This window comes from Urocitellus parryii, chromosome 8 (genome assembly GCF_045843805.1).
Source record: "Urocitellus parryii isolate mUroPar1 chromosome 8, mUroPar1.hap1, whole genome shotgun sequence".
NCBI classification, from domain to species: Eukaryota; Metazoa; Chordata; class Mammalia; order Rodentia; family Sciuridae; genus Urocitellus; species Urocitellus parryii.
Window position 1 is genome coordinate 117,789,695 of NC_135538.1, and position 23,378 is coordinate 117,813,072.

The following is a 23,378-nucleotide window of genomic DNA, read 5'->3' on the forward strand; positions in this document are numbered from 1 at the left end:
TGGGAGGAAAATATAGAGAATGAGTAAAATATTAAAAAGAAAAAAGTGTAAAAATAAAGGATAAAAGAATATACAACAAAACCATATTATACTGTTCAGACATCCCAGTCCTCAGTAGCCCAATGCATGAAAAGTGCTTGGTTTCACAAATACTGGGGATGTGAGGGTGAGGAAAAAAGGGAAAAAATCTCAAAGGAAAATTGAACAATTATGTCTGTTGGAGATCAATATCTTCCCTGTTTCCTTTCTCATTCAATTGTTGAATGTGGTTGTCTGGAGTGGGCTGGTATTTCCACCTTCAGGATGGTGAAGGTTATTAGGGTGGGATGGGTGGTCTTAGTGGTAGAACTCCTGGAGGTGGGGTATAGCACCTTCCAGTTCCCATTGGAAGATCCCCAGGAATCTCCTTTGGGGTCCACTCATGTGATGTGGGCACCTGATCTTAGTTCCTTACATTGCTTGTGGTCCCCACAGTTCCTGTTCTCTAATTTAGTCTCTAAACTGTATCTCTCTCACCCCTGCCCTTTCTACTTTCCATTCAGGAATCTCTCTCTCCAGAGGTCCTGGGGGCTGAGCACAGGGATCTGCATGACTGCTGTGGAGAGATGTTTTGTATAGAGCATTTTAGGACTTAGCATTGAGAGCTGGGGGCCAGCCAAGTAGCTGCAAGCACTGGGCTGGGTTGGTGGCCTGGGGATGAGGAGGGTCGGGGTGTTGGGCCCGTGTCCCAAGATAGGAGTTACCCCAAATAAAGATGGCAAATGGGGTATCTGAAATTTCTTTTCTTTGCTCTCCATTTTATTCTGTAATTCCCAGGAAAAGCTTAGCTTCATTTTCTTATAATACCACTCATTGTAGTTAGTTTCTAAGTTATAATTTTTCTGCTGGTCACATTAAATGTAATGTTCTGGTTGCAACTGCATGCCTAGCTGTAGTTATGAATTATCATTCAGATTTAGGAACAAAGAGTTTCTTCTGAAATTCAGGAATGATAGTGAAATTTTTTCAATTTCTTTAAGAAATTTCAAAATTTCCACATTAATAGAAATATATTTTTTCAATGAAGTTGAGATACTATTTCTGTTTTGCTCTGAGTTCATCAGACTTCCTCTACATTAAGCTAAGAAAGCTGAAATAATAATCAAGAGTGATAAACTGGATTTAGGAATTGTGTGGAGCCATAAATGTTATTACAAAGGATAAATCCAAATTTCATTCTCTCCAGAGTAGAATAGCTATGGAGATGAAGAGTATCTTTTGAGGCAGCTATAATTTCAGCACAGTGGTTGACTCACATTACGTAAAATAAAATGCTATAATTCATTGAAAAGTAGCCTTACTGATATGCATATTCATGACTTAAGTGATAAAGTAATTTTCCTATGAGAGACATTATTCTCTTTAGAAACTGGGTCATGTACAAGTCATTCAAACTTTGTTGCACAAAAAGGACAACATGTATCCTTGCAAGTTGCTTATTCACCATCACTTTATTCTCTCCATCTCTGGGAGTGGAATGGTTACTTTCTTGCTGTGCTGATATGAGAGTTGATTTAAAATAGCACCTATAAAAATCCCTCAGGACAATTCTGAGGACAAAGTAAAAATACAAAAAAATCACTAAGTTAATTTTCATGATTTTTATTGCTTCATGGTGACTTCTACCTTTAGAAATGCTAGGGCACATAAGGAAAGACTGCTTATTAGAACTGTGGCAGAATGCAAAGTAATGATGAATTTTATATGTATATTTGTCCTTTCTAGTCCATTCTAAGACATTACATTTATATTAATATAATGCATAATTATTGAATGATAAAATTATGCTTCAATTTATATGATTACATTAAATGATGTAAGTCATATTTTTATCATGTTCTGAATTTTCTATAATGTATTCATTAGCAAATTCCTTGCATCTTTTCTTAGTATAAGGTAGAAGAAGGGGAATGATAAAGAAATATATCCTCAATAAAATGAGGAAATCACAATGGGAACTATGATTAAGGATTTTTCATATAAGATATTAATTCTTATAAAGCCAGAGTTATTGTGCCAGAGGCCAACAGAGACAGTTCACAGATAGTCTAATTAATGTTTCAGATGCAACTGGATCAAATATTTAAAAGACTAAATTAAAGCAGTCATTTTTATAGAGGAAATCATAAGTTGCAGAACAGGGCCCTCATACTGAGTCTCTGACTACCAACTGATGATGATTTTCATCTCTGATGCTGATTGGTTCTTCAACACTAAGATTACCAAATCTAACATCACACAAATGAACACCTTGGTTGTTATTATTTGGGATGTAGGTGATAAGGGCCATTGTTCTCACTGAGTGGCACTTGCCTGATCCTCTGTCATCCATCCTCTCCTGCTCTCCAGCATGGTGTGTCTGTGGCTTCCCAGATGCTCCTGTATGGCAGCTCTGACTGTGATACTGTTGCTGCTGAGCCCTTCTGTGGGTTTGTCCAGGGACACCCGCCGTAAGTGCACACCTTGGGTGCTGAGCTGATATTGGGGGAAGGGGGAAGGATGGGAGTTAACTTTCACACTTTGTCCAGGCAAAATCCTTCAAAAATGTGTGAGTTTTCTCTGTAACTGCTTATCTTTATCACATGAGTCTCAAATTACACACTTACACACACACACACACACACAAGCCCAGATGCTGTCCTCTCTAGGAGACATGTGCAGAGGACCTCTATATGCACCATTTCTTCCCAGCTCCTTGAAGTGGAACCTCTCTAGCATCACATCATATTTCCTCAGAGACTTGAGGAGACTTAGAAATAATGATGTTTTAAAAATTCCCCTATAGCACTTCCCTTTATTGTGTTCAATTATGCCAGAAAAAAGGAAGAAAGAATTCTCTGAAAATTTTTATGGGAGTCTAATGGAATTGGAAGGGTTTCTTTTGGAGGATCCTGTCTTATGTCCTCACCAGCATCCATGAGGTTGCCACCTCTGTCTCAAGTGTGAGGATATAACAAGAGGTATCCTCCATTATCTTCTCTTTCTTCCCAAACTTCAGTGTTTATGAAGTATAAACATTCAGTACTGAATCCCTGTACTGCAGATGCTCCAAGGAAAGTTAGGTTTAATGCTCTCTCTTTCTCCTATGGAAAGCACCCTGAAACTCAAGCAGAGCACTTAGACCTTGGAATAAACCTGTAGTTAATGAGCATCTTCTGAAAAAAATAGGTTAGTACTCTTTAAGATTCTTTTAACTTTTTCTTTTCTTCTTTCCTTCCTTCTTCCCTTCCTTCTTTCCTTAGACAAGTTTTCACTATGTTGCACAGGATGGCTGAACACATGGGCTGAGACTATCCTCCTTCCTCAACCTCCCAAGTCACTAGGATTACAGGCGAGGGCCTCCATGACTGGTTTATGACTCTGTTTTGAATCTTTCTATACCATCAGTTTCCCCTACACCTTCCATGTCTCTGAATTGAGCCTACAGGAAGGAATTCAACAGTATAATATAAAGTATATGACATTCTATTTTTGAAAGTCAAGAGTACTCAAAATCATAAGTTTCATATGGTTCAAATTATAATTTTGACCAGGGGTACAGAGAGTGTGAAGGTTGTTATCGTCTCATGGGATGAGAGTCAGTAAGTAAAGGGAACTCATTGATCTACTGGAGTTTTTCCCCAAATTGTTACTTACATTGTACCCTCTATTATCCTTAATTAGCCATGTCTGCTTACCCTATTCTTTCCCCAGAGATGACTTTATCTTAGTCTGCTTTGTACTTCTATGATAAGAATGTCTATTTGATGAAGGCAGAAATGTATTACTTATAGATCTGGAGACTAGGAAGTCTAATGTCAAGGGGTTTTAGCTGAGGTGTGCCTGCTTTCTATATCATCCCAAGGAGCAAAGAGGAAAACAAATGTGCATGAGAGCATGAGAGAGATATTTCTTTTTATAACAAATGCAAATTCATGATAATAAATCCACTCCCATGAAAAAGTTCATTAATCCATTCTTTAGGACAATTCCCTCATGACCTAATCACTTCTTAAACGTTCCATCTCTCAACACTTTTCATTTGTGCATAGTGTTATCGTGCATGAACTTTTAAAGAGAGATATTCATACCATAACATTCATCCCTGGTCCCCCAAATTCATCTCCTTCTCCCATATAAACTTTATTTATATCATACCCATCACCCCCAAACACTTAACTTATTGCACTATCAACTCAAAAGTCAAAAGTCCAGAGTCTCATTAGTTCAGATATGGGCCAGATTCATGCCAGGATTCATACTGAGCAAATTTCCCTCCAGCTCTGAAGCCTCTGAAGCCTCTTTCCAAAAGATAATCATGAGACAGGCCTGGAATAGGTATTCTCATTCCAAAAAGGAGAAGTAGGCAAGATGAAGGTGTTGACTGGTCCCAATGTGGAAAACAGCATTAATTCTAAATTCTGGAAAAAAATCTTTGACTCCATCTCCCACATGACACCCTGGGTGGAGTGGTCCCCAGGGCCTTGGGCAGCCATGCCCTCTTGGCTTTGCTGGGCTTAATGTGTCCAGCAGCTCTTATGATGAAGTCTAGTGCTTAAGCCTTTCCAGGATTGAATTTCCCACGTTTCTGTGGTCTCAAGGGCTATACTACATTACCTTAATGAGGACTCTGTGGTGGCCTCTGCTCTATGATTCCTTTGGTTCATACTGTAGTGGGGGATCTCTGTTTTAGTTCTGTTCATGCAACATGCCTTTTCCTGAGTCCCCAAGCTGTCCAGTGAATCCTTTGAAATATAGTTGAAGACCATCATGGCTCTGCAGTTCTTGCACTCAGGGCACCCACAGAATTATCATGACACCAATGCAGGCAAATTAAACTTGCACTTTCTGGAGTGGTAGGTGAAACCACATCCAAATTCATTTGAACCCTGGATTGGGAGGATAAGGGGCACTCTGCTGGAACTCACAGAGCAGAGTCCCAAAGCAGCAAAAGCTGAGGTCCCATGGGCACTTCTCTGAAAACCTTGCCTTCAGGTCTTAGCTTGACTAGAAAACTTCTGAAATGATTCAGAGCCATTCTGCTATGGTCTCAATGACTCAAACCTGGTTTCCTTTTATCCATATTAATCTCTTTAGAAAAGAGTGGCTTGTCCACACCTTTATATTCTCTCCTGAACATGCTTTTTATTATTTACATGGGCTTACTGGGAATTTTCCAAATATTTCCATTTTGTTTCTCATTTAATTATCAATTGTGGTTTTAAATCATTTGTCTTCTCTCACTTTAGTATAAACAGCCAAAATAATTTATTGCCTGAATATTTCTTTTGACATCCTAATTCATTCATCTAAAGTCCTGCTTTCCACAGAGTCTAGGATATGAACATCATCCCAAAAAGTTCCTTGCCACTGTATTATACTCCAGTTTCCAACACCTTGTTCCTCATGTCCATCTGAAACCTCATCAGCATGGTCCTAATTTGTATTTCTAACAACATTCTAATCACAAAAAGTCTAGTAATCCCTGTCAATCAAAATTCATTTAAAATAGGTTCAAGAGAAAAGAAGAGGCTTCATCTAAAAAACAAAAAAATAGCAAGTTTGCAAACCAGGGAGTTAAAATGAACATGTACTGCAAAGTAACAAAGAGAGGGAGGGGTTAACTTATAGAGGAATTTCCAGCCCAAGTTCTTACTGTGGTCCACTTTATGCAAATGAGGGTTACAACTGTGCCCATTCCTGATTGGTTCATGTTTACATATAGCTGTAGGTCATAGTTCATTGGTAAAATTCAGGCAGCAAAATGAGAATTCCTAAAATATGTTTGTCTTGGCAATTGAAACAAGAGCAGTAGGTCCATAATGTTCAAGTTATGGTTCTCCCCAGAACACAGACCATGTGTATGACACCCAGTCAACAAATGACTGCAAGATTTCTTTCTGAATTCAAGCCCAATTATTCATCTGAGATCCTCCTTGGAGATTCAGCCTTTCTTAAAGGAAACAGTCCTCCCTTTTGATGGAAACTTGTCATTGGGCAGCATTTTGATTGAATAAAGCATTTATGTCCTACCATGGTACCAGAGTCATTTGTTACCTTCTCTGGATGAAGCCTGTCCCACTTCTATATCCAGATGGATGGGCAGTGACCAACTGAACAATCAGAGCCATATACTAATGAGGGGCATCCTGATAGATATTTGTCACATCTAAATCAAAGTCTCTTGGTTAGAACTGGTTCCATTTTCTAGCTGGAGAGAGCCCAGAATGTTTAGGCTGACTAAATAGGATTCTGGTGGGATTCTCTTATATTTATCTGTTAAAATAGGCTGAACAATTTTGACAGAGGGGAAACAAATATTTGACTCCAATATGAGGAGAATAATTTAAAACTATAGGGTAGAACCCAAGAGGAAGTCAATGTCAAATGATACTGAACTGAAAATATCTGAGAATTAGAAGTTTAACCAGCTAAGGGGACTTTTGAAGGTATTCCTTTTAGGGACTTAGCCAATTGTAAGGTTTGGAAGGTTCCAAATCAACCTGTCTAGAAGTATTTATACAAGTACAGCATAAGATACGTGATACGGCACAGACACCACTCTTTGCAGCAAAGAGGTAATTTAATGCAACGTGGTTACCCAGATCTACATAGGGGAATCCAACTATCTCCATTGGGCTTACTGAGCTGAGCGGTAGAATAGGTGGTTCTCCTGAGTGCAGGAAAAGTTTTTGATGATAGTGACAACTCCTGGCCAGGATCCCAATATTCTTCTTGCCCATCTCCTGTGGTGAAACCCACCTGGTAAACCACACCCTTGAAATGTTCACTGCTGTCAAACTCATAATCCAACAGGTTGTCATCATGGGGATCACCTGTAATAGTGGAAGTTCTCTTTATTCCAGGATAAAGACCTTAAGTATTGTGAATGGGGTAATAAGTTGTCCTAGAAGAAAATTTCTTCCTGTTTTCCAAGTCCTGGGATACTTATGGATCCAAGAAGCATCTTTTTGCCCAGGAACAAAAAGATCCTTTGGGGGTACACAAATGCCATTTAAATTATTTAAATTAAGAAAAACTGATATTGAAATAGGTTCTACTGTCATGGTTAACTAAAAGGAACCAATATAAATAAATAAATAAATAAATAAATAAATAAATAAATAAATGATAAGAATTGTTTGGAAGAGAGGAAAATATGGAATTATACCATAGTTTAGTAACATTGTGTTTACAACTCTTAATACTGATCTTCCTGTTCAATATTTTTCTATAAAAAGCCCAACATGAGTTTTGGTCACACCAAACAGTGGAGGTATTGTTACAGATTTTTATAAGATAAAATAAGGGTGACAGTTGGGCAGAGGAGACAGGAACAAATTGTTTCAACTATTCTAAGCAGGTATCCTTTCAGGATTGGATCATTTCTAACTCACTTTGTGAATCATTTGAAACTGCAGGAGTATAAAATTAGAAGAATATATTTCTACATGAATAGCAATTGACTTTTTTTCAAATAAATGTGTAAGTGTGAGCATTTGAGAAATTGTAGGTGGGTATAGATATTGGCTCATTACATTTGCTGAAAGATCCAGTGGGAGAGTGGTGACTTATCCAGCAATTGCCATCAGTTTAAACAGTCTTGTGTTTCTCATTTTCCTTTCAACCACAGAGGAAATATCTTGGGGCTTTATTGGCCTATGGCATAAATTTGGTTTGCACAGGGGGTAAAAATTGGGGAACTTTTAGAGGCCATAACATGTAGGGCCTCTTGCGAGATAGTTGCTTGGTTAGTGGCTTCAGTTATCTTATTTCTTTTACTTTCTTCTTTCTGGGCCAATGAGTGACCCTGTACTTTAATGAAAGGTAGAGCTCCTGGAGCCTTACCACCATCCAAAAGGTAAAGAACAAGCATTTTGTCTTTTATTTGTTGAAAAATAAAAGTTAAAAATTCTGGGGCTGGGTCTGTAGCTCAGTTTTAAAGCACTTGCCTTGCATGTGTGAGGCACTGGGTTTGATCCTCAGCACCACATCTACAACTAAACCATTTATATGTGTTAAAAATTCTCTCAGCTTCCAGAATGTAGCAGTCATGCCCTACCACAAAGGCGAGTCCTCTGTGGATAAACATTCGCAGTCTTTTTAGCTAGGAGTTATGCTTTGGTGAGACGGTGGAGTTTGTCTCATGCAGTTAAGGCCTCAAAAGGAGCTCAGGTGATAATATCATCAAGGGAGACTGGCATATCCAACTTGGTGGTGACCCATTGGTCCTCTGAGATCAGAACTATTTGCAAACAGTTATAGTTTGTATTATATGAGTGGGTTTCTTGTAGATCTATTTATTGGTTGAGAATTTGTGGTCTAGTTATGTCATAAGAAACGTCATTTTCCAGGGAAGAAAAGAAAATGGCAAGGTTGATCAGATTAAATTGGGTGATGGTAAATTCAGATGAGGAGAGGAAGAGGATCTCATAGAAGGTGACAAGCAGAGAGGGCTGGGCATAGAGAGAGTTCAGGAGGACTCTCACAGTGAAGAATATAGATGGTGAGGGAAGATCCCATGACATTCTTCTCTGTGGCTTTAATGAGAATGGAGTTGGTAGCAATCACCTTTAGATAGGGAGAGAATCACTGGCTCACTCGCCTTAGTTACTGACTATCATGCCATAGTGACCTGTTCTGTCCTCCATGGGGTTGAGTAAGGATCCTTAGGGCATTTCCTTTCCAATTGTAAATGAACACATGAAAAGGGAGATGGTAATTGGATTGTTCCAAGTGTCATCTAAGTTCAACTGTTTTTTGTTTTTTTATCCTTGATGGATGTTTTTCCATCAAGGGTTCATTAGAGGGTCCAGGAGAGAAATTTTTCCAATAAATTATGAAGGGCTCAGGACCACAAAAAGAAGTTTGGCAGCCAGCTCTCTAAGATACCTGCAAATCCTAAAATTCCTCTATGTTAGGTTCCCTTTGTTGTAACAAATACCTGAGATAAAGCAATTCAAAAAGAGGAAAGAATTGTTTGGGCTCATAATTTTGGAGATTTTAGTCCATGTTAAGTTGGCCCATTGCTTTTGGACTTGCATGAGGCATTCCATCATGGTGAGAGTACCGTGAGAGGAAGATTCTTACCTCATAGCAGTTGTGAAGTAAAGACATAGAGGAAAGGGCTGGGAACCCTATCATGGGAATGTTCCCAGTGACCTTACTTCTTCTGATTTGCCTCCACTTCCTATAGGTTCTACATTTCCTAATAGCACTATAGCTGGTGACCAATCCCTTAACTTATGGGCCTGTGTGGGACATTTATCCAAACCATAGTATTCTTGGAGTTGAATTTTATTGTAGGAACAAGGGAAAGCTAAAATGACTAGAAAGCATGACAAGTCAATTCATTCCTTGGATGTCAAGAGGCAACCCAAACCCTTGACAGAAGTCTAGCAGAATTGTTATTTTTTCCTTTGAAACTTTAAGCCCTCTAAATCAGATTATGAAGTAAGTGAATGCGTCAGTCAGGTAAGTTTCTTAGAAGGAAGAATATAAAAGCAAATAATGGGGTGGGGAGATCCCATGGGAATGAAAGGGAGATCAGCAGTGTAGAGGAAGGAGATTGGAGGAGAGGGAAGAGGGACAGTAAAAGGGAAGAAATTAAGAATAAAATCAAATTATGCTGTGTACATATATGCATATAATACAGTGAATGCCACTGTTATGCATATCTATAAATCACCAATTAAAATGATAAATAAATAAAAATAAGCCTAGTAGAGTAGAAGAAGGGAAACAGGAGGTTGGAGGAAGGAAGGGGAAGGGAATTACTGGGGACTGAAATGAAATAAATTACATACCATGCATGTATGATTATGTCCAAATGAATGACACTATTATGTATAACCATAATAAAAGGATTCTTAAAAACCAGATAATCCATAAATTGGGGTAGGGTCAAAGGATAGAGGAAGGAGACATCAGCTAAATCAGCATGAAAAATAGGTGAGGCTTTCAGTATACCCTTGGGTAAAGAGGGAAGGACTATCCAAGAATATTGTGGGCCCTTCCAGATGAAGGCAAAGAGGCAGCTACTGTCAAGCTGTATTGATACACTGAAGAAAGCATTGCAGAATTAATGTCTTCAAAATATTTGCTCTTAGGGGAAATATTGAACAGCAAGCTATGAGGGTCAGGAACCACTTAGTATTGAGGGAAAATAACTATGTTCTTAATAATGTTGATATCCTGCACAAATATCCATCCTTTCCATTAGATTTGCAAATATGTTGGATGGAGAATTGCAAGGGTTGGTGCAGGAAATGACAAGTTTCTTATGTATAAAGTTATCCACTAAGGATTGTATGTCAGCTAAGGACTCAGGATTTAATAAGCATTGCTTGTCTGGGGAAGAGCTTATTATGATCCATCTGTATTTCAGTTGTCGATGCTAAAAGAGTATGCCCAACATTAAGATTGTTATGTGGCCAGAGGCTTTCAGGCAATTCCTTGAGGATAGGATGAGTACTGTTAAAAGATTACAGGGTAGCTGAACATCTGGGTAGGGGATAGTTTTATAAGGCCAGAGTCTTATCATGAGATGAATTCTAGTGTCATTTTACCTTTTGGGAGAAAGAGATATGGGCCTGATGTATTTCCAGAAAATCCATCTCCAAACCACATAAGGGTATGGATGGGAAGAGTAAGGAACAGTAAGTGCACAAAAGAGAACCTAAGTTGATGGAAGCGAGTAGGGATTTGGAACTTCTATATATTTGTTAGCACTCCCTACCAACTGGATAAATTCAGAAACTCGAGAATGGGAAGGTAAAAGTGTGTTGGAATTAAGGATGGATAGATTCAGCCCCAATGTCAACTAGAGCTCTGACTAACTAACTTATCCCCAAGTTTAATATCTAATTTTATTAGTTTTTTGGTTTTAAGTAGGGGGAATATTCTCTGAATGTCCCTGGAACAGCACTAATTTTGTTGAACAGAAGGGGGTGGTAGCTTTATGAAAGTTTAATAAGTTTGTATTCTTAAATACAAACAGAGTTTTGTAACCACTGTTTGTATTTAAGACAGTCCTATTAAAAATTACCTGTAAGCACCAAAAAAGGCAGTATTGATCTGAGATGTAGGGGTGTTTGGGTGGCCCTCTGTGCTTGTGGTCATTAGAGAGCCTTTAGTTGGGTGGTTCTCTGCTGGAAATCTAAAGCTCTGTGACTCTAGATTCTTTTTCTAGGTTCTTTGACCCCTAGGTGGCTAGGGAAGCTGTTTCATGGGTACAGTCTGCTGCCCAACTGAGATAATGTTTGATTCAGGTGCTAAGAGTCCCAGGAAAGTTTAGCTACAAAGATCAAGTTAAATAAGTTTGTTGAAAGGTTTGTGTTATGATTTAGGTATGAGATGTTCCCCAAAAACTCATATCTGTAAGACAATGCAAGAAAGTATAGAGATGAAATGATTGGATTTCTACCTAATCAGTGCATAAATAAATAATCCCTTGATAGGGATTAACTAGATGGTAACTGTAGGCAGGTAGGTTGTGGCTGAAGGAGGTGGGTCCCTGGGTCACACATTTGGGTATATATTTTGTCCTTGCTGAACAAAGCTCTCTCAACTTCCTGGTGTCAAGTCCCTAGTTGCTTTCCTCTGCCACATCCTTCTGCCATGATATTCTGCCTCACCTCAAGCCCTGAGAAATGGCATCAGCCTTCTATGGACTGACACCTCTGAAACCATGAGATACAAATTAAAAGTAAACAAATAAACTTTTCCTCCTCTATAATTGTTTTTGTCAGGTCTTCTTGTGACAGCAGCATAAAAAGAAAAAAAAATCTGACTAAAACAGTTTATCAAATCTACCACAATAATCAAGAACTGACTTGTCCTTTTTTGAGTGCAAATCTAATGGTTTTGCAATGCACCTGGTGGGGGCAAAATCAAAGGAGTGGCCCTTACTAGGCTCTTGCTGTTCTTTGTGTCTTGTGGGTTCCTAGTCTGTCAGCTACTTAAGAAACACTAAGGGGACTTTCCCATCCACAGCTGACACACATGCCTGGCCATGTGGATAAATTGGTAAAGATCTAAAAATCCAGGTTAGCAAGTGCTAGTGATCAGGCTAAAACATCAGTCAAGGTCAAGAGAATGGTTTGGGGGTTTAGAAAATCTTTGACTCTGGCTAAAATTTCTAATTTAGTCTGAGGAATGTAGGCAACATGTCTGCTTCAAATTCCTGTCATTTAAATGTTAAAGGGGGATCCTAGGTAAGAACTAGAGGAATAGAAGTGGGAAGCATGGGGAGGTGAAGAGGGAGGTTCAGAGAGTATGGAAGGGGGAGTGAGGGGAGTGGTAGATGGAGGGAAAGAGGCAGATGATTGACAGGAAGAGACAGTGGTGGCAGCATTTGCCATGGAGACACCCTTAATGTGGTTTCTGTTATTGCAAGTACTAGTTACTTACTCTAATTTACTGATCTCTTCCTTTAATTTGTAATTATTAACCTTGAGAAAGGTAGCAAAAGATTATTTGACTCATTTAGAAATTTTGAAATACCAATCAAAGAACATGCTTCCTCTGAAAGGCTCGGTATTGTCTCTGTTGTACTTAAGTCAGCACATAGACACATTTTAGAGTTATGAAAGTCCCAGGCAAAGTTTGTGTTATCTTGAGTTTTCTGGTTCCAGAGATTTAGCCAGCTACAATTTCCTGAACCATAAATATTAATTAAAAAGCCAGATGGAAAACCAGGAGTGATCTTATCAACAGAAAAAGGTAAGAACATGGGTTTCTTATTTGTACTCACCTAATGAGGCCTATCAGATGAAATTAAACTTAATGAAATTATTCCTTGTACTTCAAATCCTCTTTTCACTATGTAGTTCTTCCAACTCAAAGCAGGAAAAAAGAATAAATGCATCTTACTATCTAATTAGGTGTGGAAGAGATACAGTGTGTCATCAAAATAAAAGAATGTTGGCACTTGAACCCCTTCTTACTTTCCAGAATCTCCACAATGATCAATTCCTGAAAACTTGAGTTTGTTCTTTTAGACCAAATCACTTTTCCAAGCATCTTTTATGTACTGGGCTCTCTTCAGGACTCAGAGAATTCTATTTCAATAACATGGAAAGGCCCTGACTCTCTTGATCCCATCTAATGATAGAGGAGAAGCTTAATAAAGAAGAAAACTTCACAGAGTAATAAGTGCTCTGGAAAAAAAAAGACATTAAGGTGATTGGGCAGAGAAACAGGATTCATCCACTTCAGCTCAAGTGTCTAGGGGGCCCTCCCAAAGAAGGGGGCATTTAGCTGAGAAGAGAAGAAGCCTGCCAAGTGATTACCTAAAGAACCAGTGTTCCAGGGAGAGGGAACAGGGGAAAGGCTGAATTGTGGGAAGACATGTGCTGTGTTTAAGGGAAACAAAGAAGGTTAGAGTGGCTGAAGTATGGTGAGCAAGGTGTGCCCTTGGGGAAAGCAGGAGGCACAGGATGGGGAGGATGGGACAGGAAGTTATCAGCCCTTTCATATTACATCCTGATGGCCAGCGAGAAATTCCAGTTTTATTTAAACAGGTATGAAAAGCCACAGGGAGGTTTGAGGAGATTTAATTTAAATTTCTTTTTAAAAATAATTGCAGCTCCCATGAAGAGATGGTATTGTTGGGGCTCACACATGGAGGCAGGGAAACTGCTTAGGAGCACAGTGGAATTCTCCAGTGAAAGCAAGCTTGTGGCTTCATGGAGTGCAGTTGTGGTGAAGACTGTAATGAAGGTCAAGTGGACAGTCTGGGTAAATTGTAGCAAAAGTGTTAATGGTTTAAGCAAAGACCACAGGGTAGGAAATCAAGCTTGTCCCTAGGATTTTTTCTTAATGGTGGTGCTACCTACTGAGATAGGGAAGACTGAAAGAAGATGGGATTTCAAGTTCGGGGTTAGAATAAAGGTTTCATTCAAGTTAAGCCTGCCATGATTTTTTTGGATTTTATGTGGAGCTACCAAGAAGTTAGTAGAAGGTAAGACACTGCAGTTCAGGATGAGACCTAGGCTACAGGGATATTTTTTAGTGTCATCAACACATTTCTCTGTTAAAATTCCAGAAACGTGGAAGAGGTTACACAGGGAGAGAGACTGTCAGTAGAAAACAAGAAGACAGGGCTAGCAACTGGTACCAAAAAAAGGACCAGTGGTGTTGTAGAGAATGTGATGCATGGAAGCCAAGGAAAGTAGACTTTTCTCAAGGGGAGAGAGTGGCAGTGGGATGAGACACCAGAGGAAGTAAAGGGACAACATGACAGAAAAGCAAGCTCTAGATGGGTTGGACTTGACCTTTGCAGTCAGTAGAGAATCCAAGGTGGAAACTGGATTTAACTCTTGAAGAGAGAGTTGGAGCTGAACACATGAGGCTGGAGTAGAGATGACTGTTCCCAGTGGATGGTCTCAGGGAAGGATTGTGCCCTGGCACCTTAGAGTCAGCTAGACCTAAAGAAACAGAGAAAAGATTCCAAATGGAAGTGAGAGGACTTGAGAACCAGACAGAGATGGTGATTCCTTAGCAAGAAAGCACTGAAGGTCTCTTGGCAGCACTGACTGGTTATAAAAAAAAAATAAAATATTTGCACGGCCAATTTTTGTTAGCAATTTAGAAATTGCTAGTTATCACACTATCAATAAGAATGGATTGATGAATAACATAATCTGGTCTGTGTCATTATGGAGTCTTGTAGCATTTTGCAGGCCTATTATACATTTTAGCATGTCATTCCAGTAGCTATTCCATCATATATACAGCAATTAAAACTCTGGAATATATAATATGGAGTTTATCTATGGAATCTAAAACTCACGTGTATAAGTAACTTGACCAGTATCACATAGTTAGTGCTAGAAACCCAGATTACACTGCAGATCAGTCTATGCGGAAGACCCCTCTCTTTTGTCTCAGCACATTTATCATGTGTTGGGTTCATATATGGTGCATGACTATAAATACACCAAAGTTTCTGCCCTTACATGCTCAAAGTGGTGATTAGTGATAAAGTTGATGAAAAACAATTGCCAAATCATGTTGAGGTATTGGTTGTTCTATGAAGTTAAGAATACAAAAGTCTATGAGTTTGCTTTCATGGGGGCTACAAAAATAAAGTGGTAATAAATATTTTATCACGTCAACAGCACTAGGGAGAGTTTGTAATTAATGTAACACTTAACAATGTTTCTGTAAGGAACATGCCATTATTAAATCCATTTTAGAGGTAAATAAAAAGGATAATAGATGTTAAAAATTGACCCAAGTGGAAAAGTGCATTTTGAGATTCACACTTTCTGATTCTAGAGACTGAGATTTTAATCACCATTAGTGAACAGTACCTAAGTGGGGTCTGGATTATTGATAAAGTTTCTCATGTTTGTATGGACCTAAATATGTCTTAGGATGGGAGAAAATTCAATCCCTGAAAGCTCTCATATTTACAAGAAATTTTAATTCATTTTGCATTTGTAATTGAAAAGTTCGACATGGGTTCATATTATGTGCAGGCACTCATGAGCATGTGTTGATGAAAACAAAGAATTTTTAATTCCATTTCTTCTTCTTTGGCTAAGGTTTCCAGATACAATACAGGATGCTCAATTAAGTATGTATTTCTGATAAATAATAATAATTAAACTGAGCAAATATAAACTGACCATTTGTATTAGCTAACCTTGCCAACCCTAAGTTGGGCACATGATCATACAGACATAATGAGAACATGAACTAATAGTGTTAACCACAGTTAACAGTGATATGGACAGGTAACAATGAACAGAATTTCACTCTTTTACCTTTATCATTTTTCAAGAAGCTACTTAGAGAATTTGTGAGTATAGAGAATTTGTTGCATAGACCTGTGTGATATACCGTCATTCTCCAGAGCAAAAGAAGCTCTGTGAAGGTCACTACTCCAAGTCTAGAAATCTACTCATTTCTTGTAAACTGTTTACATGAGCTTAGCAACTTCTCAGTTTCTCTCCTTCATGAAGACTTGATTATAAACCTGAGAGTACTATGTCTGGCCAGACCTGGTAATTGTAGGAGTATTCGCATCTGGAGATTGAAAGTTAGAACACAAGCCATTGAAACCATTAATAGGAATGAAATGTCTTGTCTACTGTGGGCAAGTAGTGGACCGGTGGCAGAGAGAATAGGGGAGAAGATGATATGAAGGATAAGTTAATATGGCTTGTGACTGGCTCACAAGGCAAAGAAATCTACTAAATGATTGCAAGTTTAATTTTTGAGTAACTGCAGTATTGTATTTGTAAACCAAAATATTTTTCAATTTATATATATGTATATATATATATGTTTGTGTATATATATGTATCAGTTTCGGTTATATGTATCTACATATAAATTTTACATATATAAATGTGTAATTTTTATACACATACAACTTCTATATTCAAAAGTAAAGAAATGAAAGGACTAAAAATTCAGGTATAAACTTGAGTTAAATTAGCAGTTTCTACATAAAACGTGTGCGCTAACTACCTGTGATGATAATGTGTTATAGTGAGAGACAACAAATTTAATCATTACAATGAGGAAGAGGAAGTTTACAAGAAGGCTGATTAATATGGTTGAAAGCTACATTGAAAGCTATTATTGAAAGGTTGACTGAAAATAACAGACTGGATTTATGAATTTTGAGGTAACTATTAATCCTTAAATAAGATGGAGAGTTACATGGAAGTTTGACAGAAAGCAGAAAATATGAACTTAATTGTATTCAAAGAAATTATTTAAGATTTTTTATTGGTATTTATAATCAAATCAGTGTAAAACATTTCTTTCTCTTGAAGCACTAATTATTCTTATGTGTTGGCAATTTTATACTCTTCTAGTCATTTTGAAATATATCATAAATTGTTTTGACCATACGATGCTATAGAAAAACCAGAACTAATTCCTAAATATGTCATAGATTCTTTTAATCAATAGTTACTCTACTGTACTATAGGAAAACCAGAATTAACTCATCCTCACCAATTGTTTTGTGGCCCCTTGCTGAACTTCTTTCTACATGCTTTTTTGATCACTCTTCAATTCCACTCTTCTTGACTTATTAGTCTCCCCCAATGGGTAGAACATGTGGTATTTGTTTTTCTGTGTATGGCTTATTTTCCTTCACACAATGACCTCCAGTTCCATGCAGGTTACTGAAAATGATAGGATTTCATTCTTTTTAAAGATTGAGTAATATTCCATTGTGTATATATTCTATATTTTCTTTATCTATTCATTCACTGGTGGGCATCTAGGTTGATTCCATATTTTGGCTACTGTGAATAGTACTGCTATAAGAGTGCAAGGATCTTTTTGATAAAGTAATTTCATCCCCTTTAAATGTGTATATACATTAGTGGGGTTTCTGGATCATACAGTAGTCCTAATTTCAGTTTTTTGAGGAATCTTCACTCTGGTTTCCATAATGGCTGTACTGATTTACTTTCCCACCAACACAGTCTATGGGTTTCCCTTTGTCCACATTCTCTCCAGCATTTGTTATCTTTTGTCCTTTTGATTGTAGCCAGTCTTACATTTCCCTGTTGATTATTGACACTGAGATTTTTATATACTTATTGGCCATTTCAATGTCTTCTTTTGAGAAGTGTCTATTTAGTTGTTTAGCCCATTTTAAAATTGGATTATTAGGGTTTTATGGTTTTGTGTTTTTCTTTTTCTTTTCTTTTTGGTCTTCAGTTTTTTTAATTCCTTATGTATTCTAGATATTAATCCTTTATCAGGTAAATAGTTTGCAAATGTTTTCTCCCCTTTTATTGGTTGTCTCTTAGTTTTATTGATTTTTTCCTTTATTGTGCAGAAGCTTCTTAGTTTGATATAATCCCATTTCTCTATTTTAATTCTTGTTGCTTTTGCCTTTTGATATCCTTTGCTACACCAATGTCCTGAAGTATTTCCTCTATGTTTTCTTGTAGCAATGTCATAGTTACAGGCATTACATTTAGGTTTTTGACCAACTTGAGTTGATTTCTGTGTACAGTGAGAAGAAGGAATCTATTTTCATTCTTCTACATATATATGTTTATGTATATAATTTTGCCAGCACTATTTTCTGAAGACAAAGTCTTTTCCCCACTGTATGTTCTTGGTGTCTTGTCAAAAAAACATTAGTTAGTTCTCTGAATGTGGATTAATATCTGTGCTCTCTACTCTGCTCCATTAGTTAATGTGTCTATTTTTATGCCAATAGCTTTTTGTTTATTTGTTTGTTTTATTTTGTTTTCTTGTTTTTTTTTTCAATGGGGATTACAATAAATCCATATACGTGTTTTGAATTCAGGGTTGGTGAATGCCTGTAGCTTTGGTTTTGGTTGTTATTGTTGCTCAGGATCACTTTGAGTATTCTGGGTCTTTTGTGGTTCCTTATAAATTCTAGGGCTTTTAAAAAATTTCCATGAAGAGAGTCTTTAGTATTTGATGGAAAGTACCTGAATCTATAGATTGCTTTGGGTAGTATCAATTTAATGATACAGATTCTTCTGATCCATGAACAAGGATAGCTTTACTTTTTTGTATGCTCTCTATAATTTCTTTCATTAGTTTTATAATTGTCATGGAAACCTTTTTCTTCCTTGATTATATTTATTTCTAAATATTAGTCTTTGTAGCTATTTTGAGTGGGTTTGCTTAATCAAGCTTATTATTGGTATACAAAATGATAATGTTTAGCTGGACATAGTAGTGTATGCCTGCAATCCCATCTACCAAAAAGACTGAGGCAGGAGAATTGCAAGTTTGAGGGAAGTCTAGGCCAATCTCAAAACAGAAAGGGCTGGGATTATAGTTCAGTGTACAGTGCTTGCCTAGCATGTGAAAGGCCCTTGTTTTAATCTCCAGTACTAAAATCAATCAGTCATTCAATCAATCTACTGTTTCTTACATATGGATTTTGTATCCTGCAACTTGAGTGAATTCATTTATCAGTTCTAACAACTTTGTCATGGACTATTTAGGTTTTTCTATGTATAAAATCATGTCATATGCAAACATTGATCATTTAACTTCTTTCTTTCCAATTTGAATGTCCTTTTTAAAAAAATTTCTGTTGCTAAATTGCTTTTGCAATAATATATTAAATTAGAGTGGTTGATCTTGTTCCTGATCTTAGAAGAAATGGTTTCAACTTTTCCCCATTTGGTCTGATTTTGCTATGGGTTCTCCAAATATAGCCTTTAGTATTTTGAGGTTTATTTCTTCTCTACCTAATTTGTTGAGAATTTTCCTCAGGAAGGGATGTTGAATCTTATAAAATTCTCTTTCCATCTATTCAAATGATTATGTGGATTCTTGCCTTCATTCTGTTCATATATTTTATCATAATTATTAATTTGTGAATATTGAACCCTAGTTTTATGGTTTAGATATGAGGTGTCTCTCAAAGCTCATGTGTGAGACAATACCAGAATATTCAGAGGTGAAATGATTGGGTTATGAAAGCCCTAACCTAATTGGTGCATTAATCCACTTGAATGGATTAACTGGGTGGTAACTCTAGGCAGGTGGAGTATGGCTGGAGGAGATAGGATACTGGGGCTACCTTTGGGGTATATATTTTGTCTCTGGTGAGCAGAATTCTCTTGGTTTCCTGATTGGCATATCTCAAGCTGATTTCCTCCACCATGCCCTTCTGCCATGATGTTCTGCCTCACCTAGGGATCAGAGCAATGAAATCAGCTATCTGTAGACTGATTCTTCTGAAACCATGAGCACCAAATAAGCCTTTCCTCCTATAAAATTATTCTTGTTAGGTCTTTTGCTCACAGCGGTGAAAAAGTTGACAAAAACATCTGGGATGAATTCGCTTAATAAAGATGTTTGATATTTTTACATGCTATTAAATTTAGTTTGCTAGTATTTTATTGCATTTATGTTTATTAGATATCCAAGTCTATAGTTTCTCTCTCTCATACCATTGTCTACTTTTGGTATCAGGATAATGCTGGCCTCATAAAAAATGTTTGACATTTTCTTACATTTACATTTTTTGTAATAGTTTAAGAATTGGAATTAGTTTTTTCAAAATTTTGCAGGATTCAACAGTAAAACTATTAGATCCTGCACTTTTTTAGATGGGAGATTTTTATCTCATTAAATCTTATTACTCAGTATTGGTCTGTTTAGATTTTCCATGTATTCTGATTCAATTTTAGTAGATTGTATATGTTCATGATTTTAAGCATGTCTTCTAAGTTTTCTATTTATAATTCTTCATAGTAGTTTCTGTAGATACTTTATAATTCTGCCTTTTTATTTCTGATTTTATTTATTTGATAATTTCCTCTTTTTTCTTGTTTTGTCTAGTTGGAGGTTTATCAATTTTATTTATCCTTTCAAAACACCAGCTCTTTGTTTCTTTGATCTTTTGTATTATTATTTTAGTTTTGATCATATTTACTTATGCTCTGATTTTATTTTATTTCTTTTCTTCTACTGATTTGAGGTTTGGTTTGTTCTTGGTTTTCTAAGTTCATGAGCTTCATTGTTAGGTTATTTGATATCTTTCTTTTTTTTCTTATGTATGCATGTAGTGCAATAATCTTCCGTCTCAGTACTGTTTTTGCTGCATCCCATAGATTACATTATTATTTTATTTGTTTCTAGAAATTTTTTACTTTTCTTTTAATTTCTTCAGTTTCCCATTGATCATTTAGGAGAATGCTATTCAATTTCCATGTATTTTTATAATTTTCATTTTTCTTCTTGTTATTGATTGTAGATTTACTCCACTATGGCCTGAGAAGGTATATGACATGATTTCAATTCTTCTAAATTTATTGAGGCTTGATTCATAGACTAGCAAAGAATCTATCCTGAAGAATGTTCCAAAGGCTGATGAGAATAATCCATACTCTAGTACTATTGGATGAAATGTTCTGTAAATGATTTGTAGGTCCATTTGCCCTATAGTATGGTTCAAATCAGAGGTTTCATTGTTTATTTTCTGTCTGGATGATTGAGGAGAATGGGGATGTTGAATACCCCAACTGTTATTATATTAGAATCAATCTCTCCATTTAGATCCCATGTGGGATCCCATGTTAGATGCATATACATTTGCAATCTTCTTGCCAAATCGATCTTGTTATTAATGCATAAAGACTTTTGTCTAGTTTTACAGCTTTTGGCTTAAAGTCTGCTTTACTTATTCACTATTGGTTTTCATTTCTGTGATATATCTTGATATATCTTTTGATAACCCTTCACTTTTAATCCATGTGCATCTTCACCAGTGAAGAGAGTTTCTTGTAGGTAGCATATAATTGGGCCTTCCTCTAAATTGATTCAGCCAGTCTATGTCTTTTGATTGCAGGATTTAATCCATTTACACTCAAGGTTATTGTTGAAGGTACAGACTTCTTGATGTTACCTCATTAACTGCATTTTGTTTGTTTTGTATTTTTGTTCTTGTTTTCTCTTTCACATATCTTATTTATTTTGTGATTTGGTGGTTCTCTGTCTTACTAAGGTTTGATTCTCTTTAACTTTCATGGATCTGTTTTACTAGTGAGTTTTTTATATTTATGTTTTCCTAATGGAAGTTAGCATTCTTTAGTTTTTTGTATAGCACTCTCTTAGATATTCCTTGAAGGACTGGTCTGGTGGTGATGAGTTCCCTCAGTTTCTACTTATTTGAGAAAGATTATATTTCTTCATTTTTGAAGGATAATTTTGTTTGGTGTAGTAATATGGGTCGACAGATTTGTTTTGCTTTGTTTCTTTCAGTACTTTGAATATTCCCTCTTATTCTATTCTGGCCGATAAAGTTTCTGTTGAGAAATCTTCTATAAGTCTAATAGGCATTATCTTATATGTAATTTGATGCTTTGCTCTTATCATTTTTAAGATTCTCTCTTTACCGTATACATTTTTGATGGTCAGGGGGAGTACTAAGGGTTGAATCTAGGGGTGCTTAACAACTGAGCCACATCCTCAGCCCTTTTGTATTTTATTTAGAGACAGAATCTCACTAAGTTGCCTAGTGCCTCACTAAGTTGCTGAGGCTAGCCTTGAACTCACCATCTTCTTTCCTCAACCTCCTAAACTACTGGGATTATAGGCATGTGCCAGCTTATCTAGCAGTGCCTCATACTTTTACTATAATATGCCCTGGTGAAGATCTAGTCTGGTTTAATCTAGTTGGGGTCCATTTGGGGTCCATTGAGGTTTTAGCTGGATGTTCATATTTGGAAAGTTTGGGGCTATTATTTTATGAAAAAGATTTTCAAAATCTGTTTTCATTTTTTGTAATTCCCATAGTGCAAATATTTGTTTGCTTTATGGTCTCACATAATTCTCATAGACTTTCTTACTTAGAATGTTGCCTTCTTTCTAGGGATGTACACACCAGCCGTAATCCTCCCTCTCTGTCAGAGAGCTAAGTGTAAAATTGCCATTTGTTTTGTTCTTTTTATTAGATTGCCTTTCTGACTCTCCATGGTGCTTAAGTTTCCCATCACTGATTTCTATGGTTCTCTCTCAATCACTCTCCTTGAAATACAATTTTTTTTCTTTATTGAACTGGATTATCTGTAGCAGAGGCACACACACAGGTCAACTGTATTCTGATATATTGGCTATTATCTATCCAGGGTTTTTAAAATGAAGTATAGATAGGGGTTGAACACTAAAATGTGTAGATTTTCAAATTTCTAAAACTTGCTCTTGGCCTGTCATTAAATATATGACTATGGAAAAGTGACATAACTTGTCTATGTGTTAGTAACTTCAATTGTAAAATAAGGATGATAATATCTTGTTTACAGAGTTGTTTTGAGGATTAACAGAGATGATATGTGTAAAGCATTAGGAACAGTGCCTGCCACATTGCACTTACGTCCATGCCAGTTATTATCATTCTATCCATCCATAGGTCCCAGGGACACTGTGTCCAAAGCAGTTCTCAAATCCCATCTGTGTACCAGGTTACTGCCCTTGTCCTAGATACTGTCATCTTCTACTTGGATTATTCAAGTAGAAGCCTCCAAACTCATCTCTTCACTTCCCCTTTGCCCTTTTTCTGTATCAAAATCATCCTTTATTCTGTCATCAATCAGCAGCGTCTCAAAGCATATACAGAGCCACATTTCCATTTCTGAAATTCTTAGAGTTAGATATGCTTTAGAAATTGGGATTTGAGATTTTAGAATGTTAACCAATCCATTTCCAATTAATTAAAGAACACTCTCTGTGGGACAAAGGGCAATGACCTGTAATTAAACTCACCAATATTTCCACTATATACAACAATGATTATGGCGTAAAGCTGATAAATACTATTCAATTTACTTTTTCTTAAGAAAATGTGAAGCAATCTTCAAACTTATGATTCACATTAAGCTAAATAT

At 36.7% G+C, this 23,378-nt stretch overlaps 1 protein-coding gene across 1 annotated transcript in view; it reads left to right on the top strand.

Moving 5' to 3' along the window:
• Positions 1–2,389: 2,389 nt before the first annotated feature.
• The window catches only part of LOC113177040 (HLA class II histocompatibility antigen, DRB1 beta chain-like), a 32,254-nt gene continuing 11,265 nt past the window's right edge, over positions 2,390–23,378 (top strand). The window contains exon 1 of the mRNA XM_026381575.2: positions 2,390–2,489. Within this exon, the coding sequence (XP_026237360.2) occupies positions 2,390–2,489 (100 nt within the window). The remainder of the gene's footprint in view (positions 2,490–23,378) is intronic.